Source organism: Oxyura jamaicensis, chromosome 4, assembly GCF_011077185.1.
Source record: "Oxyura jamaicensis isolate SHBP4307 breed ruddy duck chromosome 4, BPBGC_Ojam_1.0, whole genome shotgun sequence".
In the NCBI taxonomy this organism is placed as follows: domain Eukaryota; kingdom Metazoa; phylum Chordata; class Aves; order Anseriformes; family Anatidae; genus Oxyura; species Oxyura jamaicensis.
In genome coordinates this window covers 89,537,358-89,563,826 of record NC_048896.1, presented here as the reverse complement: position 1 = coordinate 89,563,826, position 26,469 = coordinate 89,537,358, and the positions used below count along the sequence as shown (strand labels likewise).

At 41.8% G+C, this 26,469-nt stretch overlaps 1 protein-coding gene across 9 annotated transcripts in view; it reads right to left on the bottom strand.

The window, feature by feature from the left end:
* Positions 1-16,899: 16,899 nt before the first annotated feature.
* Positions 16,900-26,469, bottom strand: part of CTBP1 (C-terminal binding protein 1) — a 226,608-nt gene continuing 217,038 nt past the window's right edge. For 8 of the 9 annotated variants that reach the window (XM_035326460.1, XM_035326464.1, XM_035326466.1 and 5 more), the window contains 2 exons: positions 23,954-24,071; positions 16,900-18,367 (listed from right to left, as the gene is read on the bottom strand). In XM_035326460.1, coding sequence (XP_035182351.1) covers positions 18,181-18,367; positions 23,954-24,071 — 305 coding nt within the window. In that variant the 3' untranslated portion in view covers positions 16,900-18,180. The remainder of the gene's footprint in view (positions 18,368-23,953; positions 24,072-26,469) is intronic. The other variant, XM_035326459.1, reaches the window with a different exon arrangement.

The window sequence follows — 26,469 nt, the reverse complement described above, 5'->3', positions numbered from 1 at the left end:
AAAAAAAAAAAAAAAAAAAAAAAAAAAAAAGCAAGAAAGTGTTGCAAAATTTTTAACTTTACTGAGCAATTTTTGGGTGGCTAATTTAAAAGATCTGTTTGATCCTTTTCTGATTAGCTATAGCTGAGGTAAAAAGCCATGGAACAGAGCGGCTTCACCTCACCAGAAATCAGCATCTGTAAAGTAGCTGTCTGGCCAAAGAGGTAGGTACAGGATGAAGGGCTTGAGATGCCATGCTTTGGTCTCCATCGATCATAAAGGGAGTTTAGATGGCTGGGAGATAGAGGTGAGCAGCTTCAGACTGTGGCAGAAGAAAGACATGTAGGACATTCGTAGATTCAAAGATGTTACAACTGCAACCTTTGCAATACTGTTTTAATGTATTAAACTGGTTTAATACTACATGAAGACAGCAAGGAAGAGAAGCTTGTGTCATGGTTAGCAGAAGGACTTGCAGATTTGTGTCATTCCCTCATTAAAAAGAAGCCTTTCCAGGAGTGTCTGGTTCTTTAAGTTTTCATTTAAACTACTATAGAAGGTGAGGGTCAATGTTCTTTCTGTCCCTCTGTCTTGCACAGAACTATGCCTATGAAGTTTTGAGATCTTTTCCATACTTGATTTGATTTGTTTCCCCTTGAATTGTCAGGGTAACACAGCACATCTTTGTCTTGTTGGACCACCTCCCTGGATGAAAGACATCTCTCCTCATGCACAATGGTTACAGGACTCCCAGGATATCCTGAAGTTATCCCCCAGCAGGGAGGAATCTGTCGGTGCTGCACAGTCCACACGGAGAACACAGCCAGCAGAGACACCTGGAGATGTGAAGCACTTCAGCTGATTCTTGCATGAGATTCTCCTGCACCCTACATGAGTTGCACGTGACAAAAACTCAACACTACCCACCAGGACTCAAAGACACCAGGGGAGGTGGTATAACTATGGGTGTTGGTTATAACTATGTCATACCTGAAAAATCTATTCAACTTGCCTTTAAAGACATCCAGTACTGAAAACTCCACAACTTCCTGATGCAGCTTCCATCTTTTGTGCTGAAATAGAAGTCCAGCCACGTTAAAGATTAAGAAACAATTTATTCCTTTGCAGGTGCACCTCTCAACTGTTCCCCTCCATGGCCTTTCCCTGCCCTTTTCAGGTTTGAAAGCCTGCTATGAAATTCCAGAACTTACTAGTGCATAAGTAGATTGTTGTATTTAGGGAACATCAGCCCTTCCTTGCTTATCCCTTCCAATGGGAAGAACTAGGATTGCCTTTTTTCCTCCAAAATTCCTGCTGTGATGCAAAGCACAAGCACTAAACCCTCATGTGTTTCTATCAGCAACCACTCAATTAAAAGAGAATGCTTTCCCCACCTCTGCCATTAACATGGGTAGCAGATTGCTCCTGAGAGCTCTGTAATAGAGAAGTAAGGAAAAAGAGGTGGAAAGGAGATGTTTCCAGGACTGTCCATGTTGGCATATCCCATTTATAGGTGGCATTGATCCACAGCTTACAGAAGCCACACGAAACAAAACAGCTTAAATCAGAGGCAGCCTCCCCTGTAAGAGTTTGGATTCATTTTTTAAAAGAGAATTTTATTATTATTCTGGCAGATCCAAACCACAGTGAAAGGTTTTGTTTCAACTTTACCAATCAAAGCTGAATATTATTTTTTTGCAGAAACTGCATTTTCCATCAAAAACATTTTCAATTGACCCTTTCTGATCAAGTTGAATCGGTTTAAGACTGTTTTTAACATTCCCTGTCAGTATCAGGATTGGTTTCTGTTTATTTTACTTTCTGTCTAAGAAGATATAAAATCTGGTGCAGTTTGAAACTTCAGTAGTATTTTTACTGAATACTGAAATTATAGATCTGCCAGAGACCGAATTGTTTAAACAAACTTTCCAAGGCCTCTCTGAATGTATCTCCAGAGGTGGATTGAAATGTCAGGCAAACAAAAGCTACTTGATTTTGTGATTCAGGGGTGACTTTTTATTCATATAAACTTAACGTAGCCCAGACAAACACACTAAGCATTTAAGCCATGTAACAGTTCAGATATTCAGTTAAATAATCTAGTTGGTGTTATCTGCGTTATCTGGAAGAGCAGAATTGTATATGCTAGGAATGTGGAAAACCAAAGCCCCCTGCTCTTCTCTTGTTCTTTTTGGACAGTCTGCAATTAGGAAGGCTAGAAAAAGATCACAGTGTAAAATCATATTCTTTCTTCCAATGTTGTTTATACCGTTACATGTGGTTTCAAATGTGAAAACACATTTGAATAATTGCATGTGTAATACGTTAGATTTGACTTTCCTAGTTGCTGTTTTACTCCGCTGTTAGATTAAAACCTGAATATTAGATGTTCAGGCAGGCCTAGCAGTAACGCACCAGGCATGTTTGTATTCTGGGTCTTGGTTTTCACATCACAGGGGCTGATTAGACAGCTCCTGTTGCACCGGACCAAAACTTGAGCAAAGACCTACTGTAACGCTGAGGTCGCTGAGCAAGTCCATCTCAGAGGAGGACTGCTGGACCAGCCTTTCACACTGGACAGATACATGTTAAAAATAACCCCTTCAAAATTATTTTTTAAGGATTTTTTACCCTGAATTGCTTCATTTACATGATAGGACCACCAACAGCTGTCTTGGCACAAACTAAAGATGAGAAAAAAGCGACTGTAGGTAAGAAGATGTTTCTAAAACCAGCTTTGCCATCCAAGCCAGCACACCACAAACGCCCTCCTTTACTCTACAGATGGTTTACAAGCCTGAGATGACTTCAGGTCCCTACTCAAGAATGATTCATAAGTGATTTGCAGTACTCCACATGGCACGAGGTTAATTAAAGACACTGGAAAGCCAGAGCAGTGGGTTTAGGTCAGCACTGGTGTGATACGGCACTGACCTCTGCTCGCTTTCCTCGACCAGCAATGCCCACCAAAACACATCCCTCCTGAGAACAGACTCGTGCCATTTCTGTGGCCACTGTGCCACATCCAGCACGGTACAAAACCATTTCCGTTCTCCACCTCCCATCCAAGATGCTCAGAAGGGACTTTCCAAGGGACCGTGTGCCCTGTTGACGTGTTTACCTTTGCCCTTTGTGGTCTGCATACCTTCCCGGTATCACCTACCAGTGCACGATGATAATCAGGTATTCACTATCCCACTTCCTGCATAGTTTTTTTTTGTTAGAGACACTTTAACAGTGTTATCAGGTTCAAATGGTGTTGTGCAACAGCCTTTATGGGTGTGTGACCCCACTGTGGCTCTTTCCAGGCTGGTGCTGGGCACATCCAGGCTGCACCAGGACCCTGATGCTTGTGCGTGCTGGTGGATGCTTTCCAGAGCCTGGGGCACCCATTGCACCTCTCTGCCATGAGCAGTGGCTGTCCTTTGCTACACAAGACAGACAAGCCCCAAACCTTGCTGCCCGAAAGCAGCTTTGGCCTCACAGGGAGGCAGTTTCTTCCCTGAAATCCTTCCGGTTGCCTGGCCCTGGCTCCTCGCACAGTGCTTCCAGCAGCACCACCGTGCCTACACATGGGTCAGAGGGGTTTTATTATTTTATTCTTTCCATCCAAACACGAAAGCAGCTGGACGATTGACTGCAGCAGCCTCAGCCCGCCCACGCTCCACATGGCCAATCTGTTGTCACATGCCAGGCCCCTTCCAGCTCCTTCTGCAGAGAGGTGATGGGACCAGAGCCAGGAAAGTCCCCTCAGCAGTGTCCCAAGCGAGGAAGCATTCGGGGTTTGCAGCAAAAGCCCTTTGCAGCAGGTGGATTCAGCAGCGAGCAAGTTCCTTACTGCAAAGCACTCATCTCAGAAGCAGAGCACTGAGTATTCAACATAAATCAGCTTTCTGAGCATTTCTCTCTCATCCTTTTCTCAACCCCTGCTGGAAAGGCACAAAGCACTCATGTTTCATGGTACCAGAGCTGCTGATTCACAGCTGAAATGAGCAATGACCACTGACCCAGCCGCTCGTCCACATCTCTGGGACCACTTGTCATCACCCTCTGCAGAACTCCAGAGCTGGGAGCACTTCCTACAACACCGCTTTAATGGGGTGAAGAAATGTCCAGCCCAGCCCATGCCCCACTAAATCATGATGGTGGGAGGAAAGATTTTTGCCTCAGCACCTGAGAAATTCAATGTGGCTGCTGGGGAATGTGCAGAGCATCACAAGCCAGCCTGCCACCAGAGCAAAGTCGCAGCGTTTTACCCTGGCAGTGAACTTCTTCTCTCATTTCCATTTTCATTGGAGTATCAATTTGCATTTATTAAAAAAGCCCTTACCCTCCTCTCCAGAAAAAAAATTAAAAAAAAAAAAAAAAAAAAATCCTGATCTAAAGAAAGAGATTGGTTTACATAAAATCCTATTAGTTTAGCTGATTGCTTCCAAAACATTTCTGAGAAAGCCTTCCATTACCACACAAATGGTGCTGGGCCTTTTTGCAGGCTAACTGCTAGATAGTGTAATGATTTGGGCAAATATTCATCAAGACAGCTGCTTATGTGAGAGCGGATGTGAGACTGCCACACATCCTTTAAGAAAAGCGCAAGAAACAGCAGATCTCAAAGACAACAGCTCCAACAGCAGCAGCACTCGCCTTGCACCCTCGTGCCAGCACCCCGAATGCATGGGGTGCACATAGGGCAGCCTGTGGGGTTGTGGAAAAGCAGGGAGAGGACCAAGATGGGAGGATTTGGCAGAGGAGATGGTGGTGGGCAGCCTGATGATATGAAAAATATATATATATAATTTTTTGGTGGTGATGGTTTGTTTTTGTGGTGTTTTTTTGTTGTTGTTGTTGTTGTTTTGTTTTGTTTTGTTTTAACAATCAAGTCATTGCCATCACCCTTCAACAGAATGAACATCCCATTAATCTCAGTCACTGGGTACAATGGGATGCAGGAACGAACTCTGCAACCAATATAATGCAGAAAGCCATAATCAGCCTCAGTGGCCTTAAAAAAACTTTAAGGGGGAAGGGGGATGAAGAGAATTTGAACACTAAGAACACAGAAAAAGTGAAAATTTAAATATTCAGCAGCTATTCCCTGTAACATTTACATGTAATTTCCTATGCTGATAAGCCAAAATGGGAAGAAAATAAAGAGCTACTGCACAAAGGAAACACCATCAGCCACTGTTGAAAATAAAATAAAACGCCAAATCCCTGGGAGCTTTCATCAAGGGAGAGAGTCAATGGGAAGAACGAGTCCTGTGGCTGTGCCACAACTTCCCTGCAAGCAGCCGGGCAACCTCAGGCTCTGAAGCAGCTGAATTCTGTTTGGGTCTGACCTGGGGCTCCTCACTCCCAGCCTTTTTAAAGAGGTTTGGGATTCAAATACATTCCTAAATATAATTTTCCTAAAAAAGGAAAATCCTCAGTTTTCCAGACTTAACACATGATTTGGGGTCATTAAACGAGGCTTACTAATGCTCAAATGGCACAAGGGCCCAGCAGGTGCCATCCTGCTTTTTTGGTGGAGGTGATGCAAGGAGGTGACACAAGGAGGCACCAAGGGACCATCCAACACAACCAGCTGACCTAACACCATCAGTGCTGGTCTCCACCAGCACTGATACCTCAGAACATCTCTGCCTGCCTGCTCTCAGCCAGGCTTTCTCTGAGCCTGGACATGTGAACAAGGGGCAGCAGAAAGCAGCGGAGAAAAAAATTCCTCCCTCCCTGCACTTCAAACCCCTGCCCAGGATTTTCCAGCTGCAGCCTGTCCCTGACACCTGGAGAGAAGCAGAAGGGAGCCAAAGGGAAAAACAAAGAAGCCCTCTCCAAATACATCAGGCCAGTTGTGTGCTGGGATGGGAGGGAAAACCTTTGCTGGCTCAAGCCCCCTGCCCATCTGCTCCACGGAGGGGACTGGCTGAGGCAGCAGAGCATGAGATTTGATTACAATTATTGTCTTAACACAGAGCTGAAATTGTTCTGAGCATGCGGAGCTTATGGGAGTAGGCAGGCATCCAAAATAACCTTTGGGCTGGAAACTCCCCGACGAAGGGACAGCACAAAGCGACAGACATCACAAAATCCTCCCACGTCCACGTCCCGCCGAGCAGGGTTGTCCCTGCCGGTCTGTGACCGCCTCCATGCAGCTCCCAGTTTCTCTCCAGCCTTGGCAGACACTCTGTTTGCAAGGAGGGAAAAACCACATTTATGGCTGAGGGACCATGGACCAGCTTAGCCTGATTAAAGCAAAGCCAGTGGCTGCCGGGCTGGGCTTCTCTCCGCAGTCGTTTCTGAGCTGGTGCAAAACAAGTACGACTGCAGCACTCAGGTCTACAGCCCGGCTCTGTAAAGGGGTTTAGATGCCTAAGCAGCAGTTAGGCATCCTTGTGGAGTCCCACACAGCTCCTGGGATCAGCACAAGTTTCTTTACAGAGATGAAAACAGCTTGATTTGAATGCATATTGCTGCAAACTCCTACAGGGCTCTTTGTGCTGAGCAACACCTGCAGCTGAGGGGGTGAAAAGCCAGATGCATGGGGGCACACCACCTTCTCTGGCCACTCCTTTTTCCCCTTAAACTCCAGAAATTGGAAGTATTTACTACCCCCTTGCCTCTCATTAAATAAACCCAACTTCCTGGAGGCCGTGCAAAGCTTTTAGTAGTTAGCAGTGCATGGTGAATTAGAAATAACAGGTTTGCTGGCTGGAACCTACCCCGCTGTACATCCTTGGCAAGCCCATGCATGAGCTGGATGGACTTTGTCTCCGAGGAGGTTGCCAGAGGTACAACGGGACTTGGGGAGCACCGGGGGGGTTTACACTATAATCAGCCAGTGTGCACACAGCTTAGGGGGCTGGCTGTTGGCATGCATGAAGCAGGATTTGATTTATCCCCTGAGTCTTGCTAATACCCAGATACTGCGAAGGAATCTAAACTGCTTACACTATTCCAGGTGGGCAAAGCGCTGTGTAGGGTAAGAGCCCACATAAAGTCAATCCAGGAGAATTAACTGTTTCTTCTGGCTGTTATATCCTGCCTAATTCTAAATCCTTCAGGAGTTATTTCACCACAGCATCTGTACAACGAGCTATAAAATTCCTACTGCACCGACTTGGCCATGGGTATCCCTGCGCAGGAAATCCACTTAAAACACCCTTCAGAGCAATTCAGCCTTGGAAAGGACAAGGATAAGATGCAAGCAGGTCACACTGGTACTGCTGTGAGTTTTGAATGAAAGTCCCTATTTGCTCCTCCATACTAAAAGTTTATTTTTGTGAATCTCGAGGAAGGCACAGCCATATTCTTTCTTTAAGCTCTCTCCTTCTGAACACATCTTCTCCTGGTACTTGGAAGAGCAAATGGCAGTAAGACACATGAAGCCTCCGTGACCTTGCCAAGCATGAAGCAGTCTCCCTGCTGGGAAAGGTTCTAGGAAAGGAAATCTGGGACAATGGAAGCAGGTGCTGCCAATATTCAGTTCTAATATTTCTGTCAAGTGCAACATGTTTTTGTTAGTTTTACCACTGAGTCAGACCTGCAAGCCCTGCCCTCTGTGCCCAAGCTCTCCGAGCAATCCCACACCATGCCTCTCTGCTTAACCCCCAGTTTGTTGTACATCTCTACAGCTCTAAGTGGTCAGAGAAAGCCCTGTCCATCTGCTATAAATACTCAACATCTCAAAGATTTTTTATATGTTTCAGGACTTTATAGTTCTGTTTATGCAAGTACCAGGCCAGATTTCCTCATTTTGTAGGCATAAGAAGATATTTTTTCTTGGTTCAATAAAACCATTTGTATTCATCTCTACTGATTCCACTATTGTTTTCCCTTGCTCAGCAAGATGTATATTACAGTCTGTTTAATTGTGTGTTTGATCTTTACTACTTAACCAGATCTATTTATCATTACAATGCATCAGTACATTATAAAGCTTTCAGGCACATTTATCAGCATAACAAAGCTCCCACTACATGAGAGTCCTCCAGGGAAATAAAGCAACAACGACAAATACTTTAATGCAATTCACTTAACAGTACAAATATTTGTAATTACAAAAATCTTTAAGTGTGCTTCTTCCATAAATGGCACATTTTTCTTAAAATTGCTTTCATAATGTGGTAGTGCCTCCCATTTATGCAGTTTATAGTTTTCTGACATTGCAGAAAGCAAGGCCAAGTTAGCTGGTTTGTTGTATTTTCCCTTTTGCTAATGTGAAGGCTGATGTGAAGGAACTCTTTCACTGAAGTGCTATTGAGAATTTGGTTACACCTAATAAAATGGGAACATTTAAAAAACACTAGTGTGTGATTAATAACTGCTATAAATTCATTACAGCGTGAATGCAATATTACAGATTGCTGCAAGCCACTTGTGAACTAAGTAAGTCTAAAACAATCAATTAACCATTAATTGTGATGTCTGTTAATCATTGATTAACCTGTTATAAATAACAAATACATTGCCCTTGCCGTAAAATGGGACCACCAGGCTATATTGCAAGGCTATTCATGCTTTTTTCATGCCTATCAAAGAAAAATGCATGTTGTCAATCTATTGTAATTTTGGTGCCATTTTTATATATTTAACATTCTTGAACAGCATGTTGTTATTTCACTGGTAGGTAATATTTTTGCTTTTGTCTCATAGCAAGTGATTGCAAATTGAAGGACATCCCAGGAAGCTATCTTTTACAGCTGGAAATTGTCATGCCACAAGGAAGGCCTGGGGATATTTGTTTTATCTTATCACGCAGTGAGTTATTTGACAATTGTCTATTGTCAGGGTAGGGGCCAGCAGCATTTTTCAGGCCTCCAGCCAGCCTTCCAAATACAGTGAAGTCTCCTGCCTCCAAGCAGTGGCAACGGGAGACTCACCTTCCCCAGACCGACCACACAGTCAAAACAGACAAAATTCCTCTAGGCCGGAAGAATTAAAAATGAAATAATGAATACAAATATGAGACCATGAGCACTAAGATTCTGAAGTCAAGTACTCAAAAGGTAGCAAAATCCAGACTGCGGATATTTTGTGAGACCTCAGCATGGCCACATGAGCACGAACACTATGATCCTGAAATGCCAAGCATCATGCTCTGTTTTCCATAGCATTATATACTATATCCATAGCATTATATGTTATATATATATTTATATATATATATATACACACTATATATTGGTCTTCCATTCAGAAGGCCAGTGCTCCATTAATAGGACTGGTAAAAATCTGCATGGTGTGCACTGTTTCTGTTTGGATCTGATGCTATTGTGTGATGTATAACCATTGTTACTGCACCTAATTTTAACACGTAGACATATTTTAACATCCAGTCAGCCAAACACAGGGAGAAGCGGAGGAAATCTACTTCTGCCCATGTTTCTCATTGTTCCAGAATGGAAAATTCCCACTGCATTCTAAAACATGGTATTTCAGATCAGTCTTTTGGAGCAAAACAGATTTTCTCCTCTTGAAAGACAAGGGAGAAGAAGGGAAATGCTACTGATAGCCACTGCAGAACCTGCGTGTGCAGAACCTCTGAGGAAGATGCACAACCACCCCCAGGTGAGGTTAACAGAGCAGTAAGGTGCATGGCCATAAGAAGTACTGTTAGGGAACAGGATGAGGAGGGCAGGGCAGGCCTGGACGCATGAAAGCTGCCTGAACAGAGCCAGCCAAGCACTGCTGTCACCACAGAGAGGAAGAGAGGGAACTGTAAACTTCCCTGCGAGGGCCCCTGAAGCTACTGAGAAAAGAAACCAGCCCCTGTAACTTGAGACATCTCCAGGCGGCGAAAGCAGCAGGCCATATTCCGCAAAATCTCAGACTGTGAGGACAACAAACAGCATAACCCGTGCACTGGCTTTGAAAAACATTTAGAGGGTCTATGCTGCCCTTCTGGTTTTCAGCCTGCCTTTATACCTGTGCCTGGAAAATATTTGGCGTGGGGACTACTTCCAATATTTCTAAATACAAAAATGCGTTTCTAGAGCCTCTCTCCCGAACAGGTGCGAGGTCTTTGAGCCTTCTGTGACTCAAAAAGTGGAACAGCACCCGCACTGCGATCACTGGGCCAGCCAACACCGCCTCATCCCTCGTCCCTCCCAGCTGTGTGCTCTGTTATCCTCTTCAAACTCCTTGCCACCTAGCCGTGTGCCCGGCCTGTTCCAGGGCCTGTGAGAGAGGGAGCAAGGAGGCAGCACCCATGGATGCTGAATGTAGCAGGAAACTGTGTGGAAAAACCCACATGGGGCAGCCCAGGGCTGGGGTGCAGGCCTGGTGTGACCCATGGAGCAGCGAGGGGGGCCGGAGGCAGGAAGGGACATGGCAGTGGTGGGATGGGAGTGAGCATAGGGCATAGGCCTCACCGCAGCCAAAGGTGTGGGCTGGTGGGGTGTGGGTGCGCACCCCACACGGGTCATATGGGACTGTGCCACATCACCCTGGGTTCTTCCCCCGTGTTTCATGTATTTAACTACAGCAAGGCCCAGAGCTCAGCTGCTCTCTCCCAGCACATTCATCCAGGCGGAGGCGGCAGCAGGCAAGCTTTCCCTCCCCGGGCTGAGCAGACACAGTCTGAAAGTCCAGAGCCCTGGGAAAAATGCACTCAAAAATAAATTTAAAAAATTAATGTATTATTTAGAGATGTCCTAATAGAAACAACAGGGATGCTGCTCTAGAGCAGAGTGGCTCAGAGTTGCTTTCAACCTGGATGTTACAATGTTAAACTAAACACCTTTAAACAAAAAACACCCTTTCTTCCCATGGATCTACCTCCCCAGAGAGACTGGATAGATGTTGAGGGTGGATTACCAGATGAGGATTATCAAGGCAGTTCAGCCTGTTTTTCAAAGATAGCACCAGCAGTCAGAAAAGTTTCACCAACAGTCAGAGAACCCTCCCTTCTGGGGATAAATTTTCCATGGGGTGTAGGTGTCTGGAGACAGAGGGGATAAGAAGCAATACACACAGGTACCTCTTCGGGATAACATTTCATTCCTACAGTGTACATTTCCTCAGCAATTTCCTAGCACTTTGAAGCTAGAAATTGCCATGAGAAGCTTATATCATACACACTTGGATCTGTAGAGACTGCCCCTGGTTTATTCTATTGTATCTTTGAGCACTTAATTGAGATGACTATATGTGTGAAGAGCTATTCCTCCTAAGCTTTCACTTACGCCACCAAAGAGAAGCAGAAGAAGCACAGACAGGTAACTAGATTTAAAAGCAGCCACCATCTGATGGGTAGTCAATGGCCTTTTCTGAGGGGAACAGGCAGCGGCTGCTTAGATCTGAACTCACGGCTGTCTTCAAACTGCTGTGAATCCCTGGTAGCTCTACTGCCAGCTAACCACAGATGAAAACTAAAATGCACCAGGAATTGCATCAACATCAGAAACCTTGTACAATTTCCAGCAGCACTGGACATAATGCATGAACAGAGTTCTCCAAATGGTGAGGTTTGGTCCCAGAGCCTGTGGCATCACGAAGCACATACACCAGAGTGACACGCTTTGTTCCTTAGTGTGTGTGAAAATCCAAGTGGGAGAAATGTGGCAATCCAAGAAGTTCCAAATTAATATTGGTCTTTCAACAGTCTTAGGATTTTATTTTTCTGTAAAATGGGATCAGATCTCATCTACTAGTTATGTGATGCTAAATCATGCCTTCATACTTAGAATTTAAAGAGGCTGAAAATAAGCACTGAGTCACAGTGGAGCTTTGTGTCTCTTACCTGTGCTTCTCACAATTAAAGGCTGTATCCTGTGCTTAAAATGGCTGGTCTGTGGAAGGAAAAAAAAAAAAAAAAAAAAAAAGACAGTTCTTCAGAATGTGAATTCTTGGAAATCTCCAATTTCAACAAACTGTTTCAAAGGACAGGCTTTCAACTTCTTTCTTGGAAAGGAAAGTGATAGCCTTGTAGCTAATTACAAATGGCTATCATTTAGTGATAAATGTATCACCGTAACTTCTTCATAACATGATAAACACATTTCACATACATTAGACCTTTAAAAATACGTGAAAGCAAGCTGATGGAAAACCCATACTAAAAAGAACTTTGAGGTACCCTGACTCTGTTTTAGTATAAAAGCTACTGATAGAGATAATGGCAAAATTCTTTCTGGAAAACACCAAAAGCAGATTCTTTCTATTGTGGCTTAAGCATGGTAAAATGTAGCATAGACTGAACTTTACAACAGGGCTCAACATTCTACTGAACACCAAAGGGAATTTAATGGGATTTACTGTGATGCTTTTAAGGGTGCTGAAGAGCCAGCACTGCTGCTTGCTCCATTCCTGGAGACGGGAGCATGCTGCAAAGCTGGCAGCTGTGTTGGAGGCAACTGGCTTGAGAATTTAACAAATTGCATCGGTGGGACTTTCTGAAAATGGCTGGAGGGATTTGGAAACACAAGTCTGAGATGTCCAGTCCTCAGTAGATCTATTTTTAGGTGTTGATTTGCTGCCCTAACTCCTAGGGTTTGACCAGGGAAGACCTGCTCCATAAGCTTTTCCCAAACCATACAAGGACTCTGCTTTCACTGAACCTACAAAGAAATAGCACTTCTGCTGTCATAATTGTCTGCTTCTACTACATCATATTTAATATGTGAAAAGGCTCCTTGTGGCAATTTAATAATTATGTTCCTTTTTTATTACTTGAAATCTTTGCAACTAAAACCATATTCATTTAAATGTGTTAAAACAATAACAACAAAACTTCCTTTATTTCTTGAGCAGAGTCAATACTTCCAACTGGCAACCGCTTGTCCTTTTTAGGCAGCATATGAAAAGAGATAGAGATGTAGTTAAAGGCTGTGCAAGTAACAAATGTCTTCAATGGATTGGCATGCACAGAGGGTGATCCACATCATCTTGGAAATGTATCAAATGCCTCTAATTGTCCCAAGGCCATGTTTTAGCCTGTTTATGGTGGCCTTGACACACAGTGTCACAACATCCCTAAAACAAACAAAGTTCCATCAAGAAAACACTCTGTTACAACTCTCAGCAGAAATGTAAAGGCAAAGAAAAATGCTAAGACTGGGTTTGAAGAGCCATAAGCACCTCTGTTGAAAAGAAAATGGAAATTCCAGATGAGGAACTGCATAATGAAATACCAACTGAGAGATCCCAGGGTCAAAAGGGGATGGAAAAGATAAAATATTGGCTGTAGTGAGGGATTGTGCATAGAGGTCAGCCAAGGAGAGAGCTAAAAAATGACTGGTCTGTATTGAGCTGGAACTCACAGGCAAAGAGGAAAAGTAGAACTGACCAAAGGACTTTTTTTTTTTTTTTTTTTTTTTTTTTCTAAAAAAAATGGAACAATTCCAAAAGTAACATTGTGGGTCCCTGAACATGAGCAGGATGCATTCTGCAAGAGGCAGAAAAGACACAAACAGATGCAGATGATGGGATGAAAGCAAGGACGATCTACGAGAACAGGACTACTTCAAGCACTTGAGCATATGCACAACTTGGAGCTTCCACGACTGTTGAGGTAGGTGCTCAGTCCTACCAAGGCAAATACAGTCTGAAATCTGGGAAGATGATTAATCAAAGTTCTTCAAGCACCTGTAACTTTGCAGGAAAAGAGATTACCAAGGAAATTGGAAAGTCAACAGAGGCAAGAAGACAATAGCTTAAGGTCTCAGAGAAGATTGAAAATCCTATAATTTCATCTGCAGAAGATAACCGCTTTCAGCAAAGAACTATGCCATTCTACAGGACAAAAATAGAGGGCCACAAAGGAAAGGATGTGCAATATTGTGTATCTGGTAATGACAGAAACTGGAAAAGAAAACAGATGAATAATACAGCTTGGTCTTCCTGGAAGACGTGTCACTGACCTCAGTATAAAGGAGAACCGGCTAAAATGTAACCTCCTCACTAAATACAGGTCAGCCTATGCGACCTCATGTTCAACATGAAACAATAACTGGAATTTAGAGCCAGGGAAAGCCAAATTAAATAACAGTTTAAAATTATAGTGAGGGTTATTTTGCATTTAAACAAACTACCAAAGGAAAACAAAACAAAACAAAACAAAACAAAACTTGACATTTTAATATAAAGACTAGAAATCTTTCTAAAATACTTAAGCCAAAACAAGATATCAGGTTTAATGAAGAAGCATATGACACTTAATGGCTTTACAAAATAGTCGGACAAAATGATCTAATATTACTCTCTTCCCTTAACACCAATGTCTGCTTTCCCTCTCTCTTTTTTTTTTTTTTTTCCTCTCCAATCTACAAAAGGTAGAAAGTTAGAGTGAACTGAATGACTAAAGGAAACACTGCCAGTACTGCCTTACTTCAAGCAGAACAAGTGACATTATCATAGTGTCCACTGAAATCAAACGAGAAGAAAACTCTTTGGTCTGAGGCAAGGATTAAGTGGGAAACAGCCAGATTACAGCAGTCCCACTCACTTGGAAAGCCAGCCTTCATCTTTTGAGGTGGGAGGCTGCACAAGAAAATAATAGAGGATTTTTCTCTGAAAAATGAATACTAAATTAAAATAGACTGTAGGAAAAAAACTCAAGGCCTGTTATAAAGAAAGTCAAAGTGTTTTACACTGAATGGAAAAAGCCTTTACTTGATACGACCTTTAAATTATGTTCTCACATTTTGGACGAAAAACAGTTAATTAACAAACAAACAATTTGGATGAAAAACAGTTAATTAACAAACAAACAAACAAACAACAAACTGAAGGAACTTCAGGACTGCTTCTGGTACTCTAATTAGAAATCTTTCCCAGAGCCTCCCTGCTGATAGACATCTTTTCCTAATTCCCATTTATGTTTGTCTGTTCATGTCAGCATTTCTTTAGCATTTCTTCCTCCTCCTCAGGCATCTACTTACTATTTATAAAGTCTTTTCCCCAAGTCAGCCTTTGCTTTAAGCTAAAGAAGCCAAGTTACTCTCATTCCTCTCACCCAACAAGCCCCCCAGACCAGTCATTTTGAGTCTGTCTTTGCTATTACTTCAGCTAGAGCTCATCCTTTGGAAGATGCACGAGCAAAACTACATATCAAATGCTCCAGGTCCTGTGTACCATCACTGACTCATTTTCATCCCTACCAAAAATACTTGGCCTGACGCATCTTGTGATCCCACTGCTTTTTTCCGCAGCTGCCCCACAGTGGCAATGAATCAGTCCTACCATGGGGAATTGCTTCTGACTCCTGACAAATCTTTGACTTCCAGCCACGTGACTCTGCGTTTGCACAACCGGTAACTGTCCACAGCTACCAGCCCATTCCTCGGTACCATCCAACTCTCGTGCAGACTCCAGAGCCTCCTCCGTACCTACAGTCCTTGAGCCATCAGCACTTCCAGTCTGCTCGGCCTACTTCTTAGCCAAGGTCCTTAATTCAGGTAACAACAGAAAACAAAACCGCTTTGATTACTTCCCCTTTCACCAGTCCCAGGTCACCTTCCTTTGCCCAGTTCTGCCATTGCCACTTGGTATTTCCCCAGTACCTTCTGCACAAACTTTATTTAGCACATACTTTATCAGATGGAGGAAATCGAATCGCATTTCCACAATGCAGCAAAATCAGTCATAAAAGATGTTAAGGTTAGCATGGAAAAACAACTTTGTTTATTAGGGTACACTTTTCCAATTAGTCATTTACTCCAAACCTTTTATATTTTGAGATCTGGTATTTGCTCTAAAGCTTTTCAGGTGGTAACCCAGAAGTCAGTACACGTGGCTCTTGTCATTGCCTGGATGACTTCTCCCTTCTGCTCCAACAGAAGAAGGAAACTGGATTACTCTCCAGCACTAAAACTGACCAATATATCTCAAGTACCAGCATAAAAGCAATGATCATGCATCACCACAGTGGCAAATCCCTGTTACACCCATCAGTGCGGTATTTCAGGCTCAAATCCTGAATAAAAGCTTTGCCTGAGCCAGCACGGGTGATGGCTTGAGCACGTGCACGGTTGAAGGACAGCAAGCATCAGAGCTACTTGCTGTAAATACTGGTGTCTTCATCTTTTTTCCATTTATTGATTCACTAGAAACAAAGCTCACTTACGTATGCTGTGTCAAAACTGATGCACGAGAAGGAAAAAAAACCTTTTGGGTTTTCTCTAGAAATCTGCTTCCTTTGCTAGCAAGACTGTCAGCAATTCTCGGCAGCCAGATGTTAAATGTTTGTTTTACAAATGTTAAAGGAGCTTCTTCAGCCCTAAAAAGGAATCATCTTAAAACGTGAATTACCTGTGAAATATGAAAATCCACTTCAACTGCAGGTGATTGCGTTAGATTTTTTTTTCACCAATGTTTTGGCCACAAAGCCAACTAGGAGCCTCTCTGCTGGGATAACCTGCAGTTTACAGCTGTTTTCTGATATGTTTCTGGAACGATTTTGCCATCAAATAAATCATTCTAGAGGACGTTTTTGTCTCTAGAAGGAAAAAACCTTCCACTCTTGCATGGAGACAAAATTTTGCTTTATGCATTCCTTGGGAACAGACCATTATCAGCCTTTCTTGATTTGCAGCCTCCTAGCATTTTCCTAACACAAGTGGAGGTGGGAATGGGAGACAGGAACTTTCCATGGATCCCATACGAACTGTTCAACAACCAGAGGCAGGCAGTTACTAGTTCAGATTAATGAACGCGCAGGTAAGAGACAACCTACCAGGTTTATCTCCAGGTTCACTTCTCCCCATTCTCTGTCCCGTTTGTGCAGCAGCTAAACTTGCTCGTTACACTGCAGGGATGAAAGGACATCCTAAAAGGAGTGTGGTAAGGCCAGAACAGCTTCCTGCTGAAAACTTGCCCTAAGAACACTTCTGCCTGTGAAACAACCTCCTGCAAATACAATCAAGTCCTGCTGCACGCCTCCACCATCACAAAAAGCAAATAAAACAATGGACACTTCTCACGTTGGACTTCGGCAAAAGACGTTTATTATTATTATTATTGTCGTGTTGCTGTTGTACCTGCTCTGCTCTGCCCACAGTGGTAGCATAAATGCTGTTACCATATTGTAGCTGATGATGCCGGTGTACAAATCAAAATCCATCTTAATTTCAAACTCCATTAGAAACACAGGAAAAAAAGATCAACATTTACGAAATGTAAAGGGAAAAATGGTATGGAAAGAATTTTTTTTTTATTATTATTTTTCAAGCTTCCAAGACGGTATTACAAACAACAGAGAGCAAAGTAAAGCTAGAAATGAAATACTTGACAGCATCTGTTTAAAAATTACAGCTAAGAAACCTAATAAAAGTTGAATAAACAGTTACTAGAAATAAAAATTTTTACACATATGATATTTGTCTGGGATTTTTATTTCTTTAAAATAATTCATACAAATGGTTACAGTCACAAAAATGATTTTAACCAAAAATATTGCTAGCCTACCACATTACCAGGAAGGAATCAATGTAGGCAATGAAATGCTGCTACTTTTCAGTAGTCTAGTGCCTTTTTCGCATACCACCAATAATATATACTTTAACTGGTGACAAAAAGCACAATGCTCGTTTATACAAAACCTTTTTTTTCCTCAAAATCTCTTTGCAAGGTTGTCTTCATTTTGAAATAAGGGAATTCATGCCAAAATTAGGAGAAACGGTTTTTCTTTTGTTTACTAAATTATTCTAAAAAATAAGACAAGCAGGTAGAAAAAACAATGCACTGTGTGGCGTAGAAAGAAAAATGGGAAAAATTCATTGTCCTGAGAAGTTTGCCAACTGCCTCATTTTTGGGCATGTTTTAAAATATAAAAGAAAAGATTTTTAATCTCAAAATTGGTTTGTTGAATGCCTCCCTTATGTTTTTCCTTGTTGACAGCTAAGCAAACAAACCCTTTTTAATGTTCTAAAAACTGTACACAGACAAGTACATTCATGATATAATTAACTACTAACTTCTCTTGCTTAACAAAGAACCCATAGGACACAGAAACAGTGAATCAGTCCACTGGACAGGGACAAACTACAATTTATACGGAGGAAAAAATGTTTCCAAATCTTCTTTTTGTCTCCCACCTTTTCCTTTTATACTGTATATTGGACCAGTTTCTAAAACAATAATCGTCTCCTCCTGTAAGTTCATGGTTTTGCCTTTAATCAAAATCCAGGGTTTTGTGTTTGGTTATTTTTTTTTTCCACACGCTGAAGTTGAAATCTCTGATGTTGGGAATGCTGTTTTCGTAGGCTACAATTGGTCGCTCGGGTGGTCTCTATCAGCTTCTGGTTTGACAGTTTGGCCGGGGGAAGGAGCATGGGGCGGGTGGGCTACAGCAGGGAGGCCGTGTGATAAAGACATGGGGTTGGGGACTATTCCTTCTACTGCCGTAGGTATGCCAGTTGGAGCCACGCTTACAACACCTGGGGGATACCTGCTGAGAGAAGAAGAGGCGAACACACGTTAAAACCAAGAGATGGCTGACAGGAAAGCCCACCTTGCCTCCTCCCAAAGGTACAGAGATGTTTATTTTGTTTTCAGCCCAGTGAGAAATACAGTTGGTTAAGCTCACGATGAGATACCATATGTGAATGCTGTCAAATAAAGCAAAACATGCTGTGTTTCACCCAAATGAGAAATAAAGACTTGCTAGGATTTGCTTTTTTTTTTTTTTTTTTTTTTTTTTTTTTCCAATTTGAGATTTAATAGCAAGATTGACAGCATGGCAATGGAAACAACTGCTCCTCTCAAAGTATATCTCAGCACAAAGCAACTCAGTCTGCACGATATGTATGTCCTCTGGGACTGTTCCTCAAGTTGACCTGTGGAGATTGTTTTGGAATTTTGAAATTTCACTATTGTGGTTTGAAAAACTATCTCTTTAGACTAATCTTGCAATTAGAGCTTTCTGACAGCCCCCTAAAAGAAGGATCACACTCACATTCTTAAGAGGACAAATTCACACCTATTACACCCAATAATGTTTTTTTTTTTAGCTCCAAACTTGCCACAGTAGTTGTCTGAAAGAGAACCGGTACCAGTTATACAGAGGCCAAGTGCTTTAGGCAGACTGCAAGAAAGAGAGACGCAAACACAAAACACGATGGAAGGTTTTCAAGATTTCTTACTCTTTCTGGAAGAACGCCACAGTCCCTTTATAATTTTAATTTAAGGAATTTTAGCAATTTAACAAACAAAACACCCTCTGATTCAGCTTGATTTTATGACGGCTCTGATACTACCAGGCTAAAAGAAAATCTTTCCCGTCTACTGTTTCAGTTCCCAAGTTCACATGGAATTGATGAACACTTGTATCTCATGGTGCCTACACATAAAAAGAACAGCTATAAACAAATGTCTTTTATCAAAATGTTTTCTCTTTAGCCAAGTACCTTGGTCGCAGCTTGCTGGCCCATGCTGGCCACTTACACTGCCCCTTTGGTCCCGTTCCCCCCGACTCCATCAAACAGCTGCACGCTTATCCCTTCTTCTCTCCTGCTGTGTTCTGCTTACTCAAGCGCCCTAGTGAGAGCGTTATCCATACTGAAAGCCTAAACACACAACCCTGCCACTTATTCATCGTGGCATTTGTTAGCCTAGTGTTTATTTAAAATTAAATGGAAGAAAAAAGCACATGCAGTCTAGGCAAGCTTTTTCAAATATCACATTGTTCTGCAGGTGATTTTCTTCTCCTCAGAGTTCTGCACTGAATCCCTCAGGGAATTTCACCCCCTTTCAGTAGCATCTTTTCTAAAGTAATGCATGTTTGTACTGCTCACCCCGAGTTCCCTCAAACTGATAGAAAATTAGCACAGAACTTATTAGAACAGCCAGAAAACTCCGAGGAAAAGGAGGATGAAAACCCATTCGTCTGTTCTTTTTTCCACCACAGAAACATCACAGGACCTGCTTTTTGCAGACTGTGCCAGAGGGGCTCAGCGAGGCTATATGATATGGCACAGCGACAATAAAGTCACTGTATGCTGGCCCACTCCCCCCGGGAAAGATTCCTACAGCTCCTAGTGCTGGCTGGTACCTGGGATGGATAACCAGGATGTGAAGGACCACACCACCTGTAGGCCGGAGAACTTTGTTCCCACTTGTACACGTATTTGCAGGGCTTCCTATGCTAATTCCTTCTCCAGAGAGGTTCCTTAGAATTAATTTGCAGTTGCTAATGGAATTAGTTGCTTGTTTCAGTACTTCAATTTGAATCTTATTAATCAAATTTGCTTCAATTCCTATGAAAACTGTCCGACTGGGTATTGTTTTATTTATTCAAATTTGATTTTCAAACAGCTTATCTGTTACTCTAGGTGCTTTGTAAAAATCACAACAAGAAATGACAAGAATTCCTGTTTATAGGCCCAACACAGCAACTGTTTCCAACACAGACCCTCCCTTTTTTAAAACCATATTCCCCGAGCATACACACGCAGAACAGGGACAGATCAGGGCAAATTCTCCAACTGTGTTTCCCTCAGGGAGAAAAGTCAGAGCTTCCCCTCCTGGAAGTGGACAGAACTAGATGAGAAGCACTAGCAGTTATCTTACGGGCACGGTAAGCAGTCCAGACTACACATCTGTTATTCTGCACCGACTTCAGATATTCTTTCTGTACATAAAAATGATCCCCTTGGACACAGAGCTATAACAATTGGGATTCTATCTGCCAGCACCTCTCCTCAGAAGCAAGCTGGCACTTCATAGAATTTCTCCTAATCTTCCTCCTCTGGCAGCAGTAAGTCAAAACATTTTCCAGGTAAAATGTCCACTGAATTAAATTTTTGCAAAAGCAGGAGAGGTCAGTTACATCTCATCTGCTACTTTGTACTCTTTCTTCCCCCCTGCAGTCTTTATGCAGGAAATTACAGTAGCCTTCTTAATTGGAACTGAAATGCAACTTTAATTTCCACGTTAATCTCCTGTATTTTTTTTATATTACAGAAGTACCTTTCACTACATTAAGCACTGTAAAAAAAAAGAGTTTGCCCTGAAAGCACTTAAAATTCAAGTGCCCAGGGCCAGGCCGAGAGGCGCTGGGCACAGCCTGGAGCCCAGGAGCTCCCTCTGAGCACCAGGCAGCCCTGCTGGGCCAGGCGGGGATGGAGCCTGGCACAGGCTGCCCAGAGCCTGGGGGGCTCCTCCTGGGGGGCTCCAGGAGCCGCCTGGACGTGGGGCTGGGCCCCCAGCTCGGGCTGACCCTGCTGGGCCAGGGCTTGGAGCAGAAGGCCCCAGAGGTCCCTGCCAGCCTCAGGCAGTCTGTAGTTCTGTTAAGCACCTACTGTATGTTACCTTACGTGCGGAGTCCGAAAATGACCAGTGAAATACCTCGGTGTGAAAAAACTCCTGAATGGTTACCGTTATCTAACTACTCTCATCCAAGTACCTCCTAAGGACTGGGATATTCTCATCTTCTACCTGTTAGAAGGCAGAAAGATATGTCAAGATGTCTATAAATTGCACAACTACTGTTTACTGGCTGTGGTATTTCATTTTTGCTATAACCTGCTCTCTCTGTGACACAGAAAATGGCAGGGTGTTATTTAGCAGGCGGCTCAGTAGCAAATTCACAGTAATAACACAAAAGCCGGGTATATTATGCCGCTTCACCAAGACTATTACAAATATTTCCTTCTCGGGAATATTGTTAATCTGCACTGATGGGATAGGTCCTGTTAGCCTAACCCTTTGTGTTGATGGGGTGTCTTGCCTTTTGCATAGCAAATGGTTTTGTTTTCCACTGAAAATGAAGATATTCAGAATATCTAGATTATATTCTGCTGATGAATGCTCAATGTTCTTTGCTAGCGATAATATCTGATAATTTAAGAGCTCTCTCCTTTATCAAAATTCAAGTAAATGATATATCCCAAATTAAATAGCCTTGTTAGTTTTAGTTCACTGAAAGAGCTATTTGCATTTTTTAACATATAAATTATTATCCCAGGTCTTATCTTCTAATGCAATTACATGACTGTGATACAGTTATTAGCACATCTGAAACATCACACTGCCTGTGAAAGGCTCCACAACTCAGCTAGTTGAGCATAATCTTGCATTGCAAAAGGAAGACAGAAAAATTTCTTTCAAACAACCAGTTCAAATTCTGTATTTAATAGAGCTAGGAATTAAGCACCAGCAAACACTGCTACTGAAACCAATTTCTCCATAAAGGTTGAGCTTCAAGTTCCAAATATTTTGTATTGTACAAAATAACAACTGCTTTAGCCCACACTCAAAGACCACTCTATCAGCCCTCCAAAAAGAAGCTTTCAGTGTTTCTTGTATTACTCTTATGTTTCGCTCAAAATTGCCAAAATGAGTTCTCTTTTGGATTTGAAAACAAATGTGAATTCACAGTTAACTTATGATTTATTTTATCCTTTGAAAAAACTGACTGAAACAATGTCTACAAAAGGCATTTATTTCTGTGCTTATCCTGCTTAAATTAAATACATATGGTCTTTACCTTGTAAATCGTTAACTCCCCAGACGTTCCTAAGTTAAAAATCCATTTCTAACTGTGAAGCCTGCTTCTACTCGGCTTGTGACTCCCCCCAAAAGGGAACAAGCAACTGCATTTCATTTGGGCACACAACCCTGCGCTCAACTGCCATGACATAGTTGGAGTTATTACCCCCAGTTCAGGAACACCTGCCAGTAAGCCTCAGCTGCATTCAGATACGCCCTGAGTAGTTCAAACTGAAGTCAATGAAACCAAATGCTGTGTGGAAGAGAATGCGTACGCTTGAACTTTTCACTTCAGCAAATAAAAACAGCCTTCTTCAGATATTTAGGGCTATGAGTACTTTTCCCAAAAGTAAGTATCTTGACGTGCACTGAGGTATGTGCATGCTGATCAAATCAAAGTTGTTATTTTCCTTTGATGAGCTTACAGCTACTGCTGAGATTAAGGCAGAGGGTGGTGATGCTCCCTCCCTCTGTCATCTCTCCATCACTTTCTGAAGAGATTGCTAGAACACCTTGGGACTTAAGAGCTTTGCCACGCTTCTCAGCGCTGCATGGTTGGGTTCTCATACAGCATTAACACAGTAAGAATTCCTACACTCAGTAGAAGGGACGGTCCTCCTGAAGAAGGACAATGATAAGAAAGATGTATGAAAAATGAGAGCAGAAAGATTAGAAGAGACAGTTTAAAAAAAAAAAGTATTGAACTGCCCCTTCCCTCAGGTCATTGCCTTTCAGCAGCTGTTTGTAGCTTTCTCGGTCACTTCCATCCTACTTAGGAGTAAATACCATACTTGAAGACAAAAAATTGCAGACTTTTTTATTAATAAAAATTGCGTGAAGCTCTCTTCTCAGGAAAATCTGCTGCTAGCACAGCTGCTAGGGCTAAAGGGATAGAGAAAGACTACCAAGCAAAGTAAACTAAGGAACACATACAGTCAATGTGGAAAAAATTACCCCTTTCTACTAATTATTAAAAGCTGCTTTCACAGTTGATTGAGAATGCATTGATTAAAACCCTCAAATGCTTGTAAGGAACATCTTAAAAATAAAATGCAAAATTTTGAAAACGCTACTTGAAACATATTTTCATAAACACCACAGGCTATTCCACTGTATTCATTAACTGAATTATTTGTTCCCTCGTGTCTGGAGGGTACAAAACACACAGCAATACTTTATTATTGAAAGTCTTTCTTTAACCTACTGCTTTGCTCAGAAAAAAGAATAAAAACTTCCACTGCACTCACTCGAGGTGACCAGAATTGTTTCAGTGGAACATACAGAAGACTGTATATTGTTCAGATATTACTAACCACAAAAAAAAAAAAAAAAAAAAAAAAAGATAAGGAAACATACTTATGCACTGCATGACTGCTTTCAGTAACTAGCAAAACAAGATTATCTTCCTGAATGCAGCAATTATGAAAACAATACAGCTGAAGCCTGATCCAAAGACACTTCATTTATTAATAGGAAGGTCATTTCTTTATTCCAGAATACTTACCTTTGACTTAAGCAAGTATTTATTTTACACCTGCAGTGTGCTTACCTGTATGCAGCACCATTAAGCTCTGGATGAACAACTCCGGGATCCATGCTCGCCCAATGTGTAGCTGCAGTCAAATGATCTTTGTTAACACAGTTTTTCAGACTGTCTGGAATACGACCTAGGATGAAGCAAGGGAGAGGGAGGGAAAAACAAATAAAAAATTAAGAAGTATGATACATACTCTCAATTTACCCATGTTAAAAACAGCTATAAACATCTGTGTATTTAAAATACATAAAAACACATTAAGAGATCATTTTTGATCCTCACTGCTCTCCTTTTGCCTGGGACTTAGTTGTTAATGTGCTGCTTAATTTTTATTTCTCTGTCTCTCTTTAATATATCCTGTTCTTTATATACATGGTCTCAATAAAACAATAACCACTAAGATTCATACTTCCCAAGAACCTAAAATTTGAACATACAGCATGGTTGTATATATAATAATACAATTTTATTATTACATGTAATATACAGATACAATCCAGATTTTCTTCATGGCAACAGGAATACTTCCACCTATTTCAACAGAAGATCAGTTGGAGCCTGTGTTTTTTTCTGACATCTGTTTTAATGTATCCCTTTCTAAAGTTTAATGTGGATTTGCACACACGGAGGCAGGAAGAGTCAAGCTGAAGACAACCTCTGCTTCTGCTGGCAACAGTACTCCAGGAACACCTTCAAGACCTGACCATGCTCCACCATTTAAGCATTCAGGCACTTCGTCTCAAACTTCCTACTGGAAATTTGATTAAAGACTTACTACTCATTGCTTGCTCTTTCTGTCCATCAGTCAGGCCACGGTGGGGCTGCAAAAAAGACCTTTCACAGAATCTGGTTTATCTAGGGAACATTGTCAAATAGTTCTGCCTCCATGATCTGCACTTTTATTAGTAAAACTTCCCATATCTCCCATGCACAACCCAAAAGGGCTTCTTAGTCCAGTATTAGACAAGGTAAGGTAAATGCCCTACTATGAGTGTATTTCTACCATTTCCCTGATTAGAAATATTAGAAATATTTTCAGCTGAAATATGTAGCCACCTAATCTTCTACCAAAATTACCCATAAATTTAAACAATATCTTTCTTTTTCTGATATTTACCCTTCTCAGACATTTTTTGACTGCAGTCATCTCTTCCTCCCCATCCCTCTCAGCCTTTATTTTGCTGTAAGACATGCTCTACTAGTCTCCCCTTGCAAAATATTATTTATTTAAAACTTATTTCGTAATGATATTTTCACTTGCCATGCTTGCCCTCTTATTTCTTCCATTATTTTTTTCAGCCCTCCTCCTTATTTACTATTTTCATATTCAAGGATATTGGATCTTTGCTTATTGTTTTTAATTTATACAGCAGAACATCATTGACTTTTTTGGAACAGCAGAGCAAGTTAGCATTTTTGTCTTCAGCATGCATTGATTTATTGTACACCTTTTTCCAATTAGTTTCTCTCTCAACACCCTTTCTCCTCTTTGTTCCCCTGTGGCGTTCACATATTCAGCTTCATCCCACACTTCCTGTACCTTTCCTACATTTGTTTCCCTGCAATTCATTGTCCTTCTCACCTCCCTAATGTTGGCCTAAGTTTGATCCTGCTACAAGCCAAGTGCAAACACTGAAGCGATGACAGCTTCAATACAAATCAATGATTTAAATCGTTGATAGCACAATCTCAGACTTTAAGAAAATATAGGCCTGTCTTCCCAGGCACATACATTTGGGCTATTGCACAATATTTAACCTAAAACTAGCTCTGTATAGCTGACTCCTGTTTTCAGATCTTAGCCCATTAATGCTTATTTGCACATCAATCATCCCCCAAGTAGCTATGGTATGCTGGTTTGTGCAATCTCTCCCAGAGCTATTTGGACGCTTGCAATCGTTATACAACAGCTTCATGAGTGTACTATTCGAGTTCTTCTGGAGGATAGGCACAAAGACTAATTCCAGGAAAAGGATGGTCAGGCTCTTCAGGTTACCTCTCAAACAGAGAGCAATAGGCTTGCAAAGAGCAATTCGGATCAGGAGCTTTAGAGGTGCCCTTGATCACCATCTAGAGAATCCTTTCTGCCCAGGCTACTGAATCATCTAGCCTCTCTAGGCACAAGATCGAGGACAGGCTACAGGCTAGTGTTTTTTGTACAGCAGAGCAATGCGTTGGCACTGAATCACTCTCAAGGTGACACAGACAGCCCTTCACGTCTGCAGAGCATTCAGCCTATGTTGCCAAGGGGAAAACAGCAAAGTCCTACTAAAGAGAGAACATTAGTGCTTAATGAATCATTTTCCAGCATGAAACCACTCCTTTTTATTTTAGGCTAACAAGGGATTCAAACCAAAGCCAAATGGCTCACTCTCCTCATTTTATTTATTAGCAGTGCATGTTCAAGACATAACTGTTTTTTTCTTAAGCGAATAGTTTACAATTACATGGTAGTTATACAACAAAGATATTTTGTCCTTTAAAATGCCAGCCCTCCTTAGCAATGCTTTAAAAAGAGGAACATCTAA